Consider the following 2722-nt stretch of genomic DNA (forward strand, 5'->3'; position numbering starts at 1 on the left):
ATGACTATTACACCGTCTTTCTTGAACAATCCGAAGTGTTGTCAAACGTTTGATTTGTAGGTATTTTTCGGTGCGCTGTGTTTCTCTTTCTCCTCAACTTCCGTGTGTGTTGATAACTGAGACTCTCGTTCTCCGTAGTGGCGAAGGAAATATCAAAGATCGTCTCTGCTGAGCGTTGACAAGATAAGGGGATTTTATATGAATGAATCGTTTTTTTACCGATGCAAAGACGCTACGCAATCGATGCATCGCGAGTTCAACCCGGTTCAACCCAAACTGTAGCCGATGTGCACTCTTTCAACCGGTGCACTCGCATCTTGAACGTTTATGCCGGTGCACCGATGCGAATCGGTGAATCTTAACATCTCTCACACACACACACACACACACACACACACACACACACACACACACACACACACACACACACACACACACACACACACACACACACACACACACACACAGCAGCTTACCCTGCACCAGAGTGTAGAAGGAGTCTATTGACGACAGATTGGTTGTGATGGAAACGTCCTCATCCCTCCCTGACGTCTCAATGTCCACAGCAACAGCCCCTGACGACATGTCGCCGTGGAGATTGGTCACCACGCCGGTGGGGAATGTCACATTAGTCAGACGGCCCTCGCTGTCATAGCTACAAGGATGGGGAGGAGGGTGGGGGAATACAGGGATTAGTTGCCATTACTGTAATGTGCTTTACGGAACCTTGTAAAGAATATGAATGGGCATTAAAAAAATACACAGACCTGCACAAGGGCACACACACACACACACAGTCTTTGCCAGTTTCTTACAGCCATTTTATACATTTCTTTTGTTATTTCTACTCAGCGGAAGGTAGATAAATAATATACTTTTAGGGATGTTGGATATTATATTCAGTGAGTTTCTACCCATTAAATAGGTTTTCTGTTATTTTATGTCCGACACAGAATTATGTCCAGACATTAACTTGTAGGCAAATGAAGGACTGGATGTTACAAATCTCTGATCCTGACAAATATAAACCACTTTGAGCTAGTTTGAGCAGGTGTAGATCACATAAGGGAATGCTAATCTGTCAGAAGAGTTTTTCTCTATAAAACCCTTGAAGGCTTCTCTCCTTCTCAGTTGGTTTTTAAACTTTTGAAATGTGAAGATCCAACTGTCCATGCACCCCTCAGCGGTGCAAACATGTCCCCCATTACAAAGACAGTGAAGCTCTCACTCATAGAAGGTGGTCCAGCCTATCTGGATACTCTTGGTAGCCAGCAAGCCACTGTTTCCATGGTAACTAAACAAGACCAGTTCCTGACCCTGAGCCGTGAGAGTCTTCAGACCCCCGTTAGTCCCGATGGTCAGCCAGATGACCTGCACACACACACACACACACACAGACACACAGACACACAGACACACACACACACACACACACACACACACACACACACACACACACACACACACACCAACAAACACGCAAACAGATTAGGCCTGTTGCAGCAGTCAGTAAACGCCACGATAAGTTTTCTTTACTGTGATAAATATTTTGTTGTTATCAAAACAGATTTTTAAGCTCTTTCATGAAACTGCAGGGAATCTTCTTGAATTATGTTTTTTGTTAATATATATTTTGATAAGAAAAGTAAAAGTTGTGCACCATGGTTAAAGTCGGTTCATCTCACCTGGTTGTCAGGGGTGACCACGCGTACAGGCAGCCTGTTGGTGTCTCTGCGGATACGCAGGGTGTTCCCACTGCTGTCCGTCACTGCCGTCACATCCTCCTCATTGCTGTCAGGGAACAAAAAAATGAAAATAAAAGTAAGAAAAATACATTTACATTTATGTATTTGTTTTTGAGATTCCCTTTTTTGGCAGTGTAGAAATGCAATCAGAGAGAAGTTATGACATACAACAGGACCAAAAGATGGAATCAAACCTGTTACGTCGTGGCTATATGGCATGGGCCGTGTCCACTCCGTAAACAAAACTCTCTATGAATGTTTTACAAGTTAACAAGTTAATGTCCACACAAACCAACCTGTAGCTGAAGTTGTATTTATAGTCTCCAGTGACCAGAGACATGGTGAACTGGTGAGTCCCGTTCCCATCAAACACGTAGAGCTCCTGGGAGGCGGGGGAGGCCACTTCATAGGAGCTGGGTCCTGAAGCCAGGGAGCCTGCACACACAACCGCTTTATACATTTCATATTATCACTTTCATGTCTTTAATACACTCATTCAAGATCTTCCCAGCACAGATTACAGTCAACAATGTCATAGAGCAGGGGTGGGGAACCTCAGGCCTCCGGGCCGTATACGGTCCGCGAGATTATTTGATAAGGCCCTCGAGGTAATTTATAAACACACGAAAGAAACAAAACTAGACCGCAATGGAATTAAACAAGCGACTGCCTGTTTTTCCTGGCCAAGGACAGGTTCCTTGAACACAACACGAGCGTAACGTGTCATCACGTGGTATATGTCTCGTCTGACAGGAGTGTAGTTCTAACGGAGAGCACCAGAACGCGGCTCCGGGCCGGGACTTCACAAATTGCAATACCCGTAAGGAGCTGTACACATGCCGCAGTTTTTGCGTGGCTGTGTCTTTAGTTGTACGCCCAGTGGCGATCTGTTCATCTGACATACTGATCATACAGTCAATAACTTTGTTGTTATTAGCATCTGGTTAGCTAGCTATGCTAACGAATATAAGAAGCTT

General features: G+C 44.6%; 1 protein-coding gene across 1 annotated transcript; it reads right to left on the bottom strand.

Moving 5' to 3' along the window:
- Positions 1–466: 466 nt before the first annotated feature.
- On the bottom strand, positions 467–2180 carry LOC104967775 (teneurin-3-like; the record flags this gene model as incomplete). The annotated part of the gene is made up of 4 exons (XM_010797299.1): positions 467–655; positions 1229–1371; positions 1686–1791; positions 2042–2180. Coding segments are annotated over 4 exons (577 nt in total), but the record flags the coding sequence as incomplete, so codon positions are not given.
- Between the last annotated feature and the right edge of the window lie 542 nt (positions 2181–2722).

The sequence above is a fragment of the Notothenia coriiceps genome, unplaced genomic scaffold (genome assembly GCF_000735185.1).
Source record: "Notothenia coriiceps isolate Sejong01 unplaced genomic scaffold, NC01 NC01_scaffold00037704, whole genome shotgun sequence".
Classification (NCBI taxonomy): Eukaryota; Metazoa; Chordata; class Actinopteri; order Perciformes; family Nototheniidae; genus Notothenia; species Notothenia coriiceps.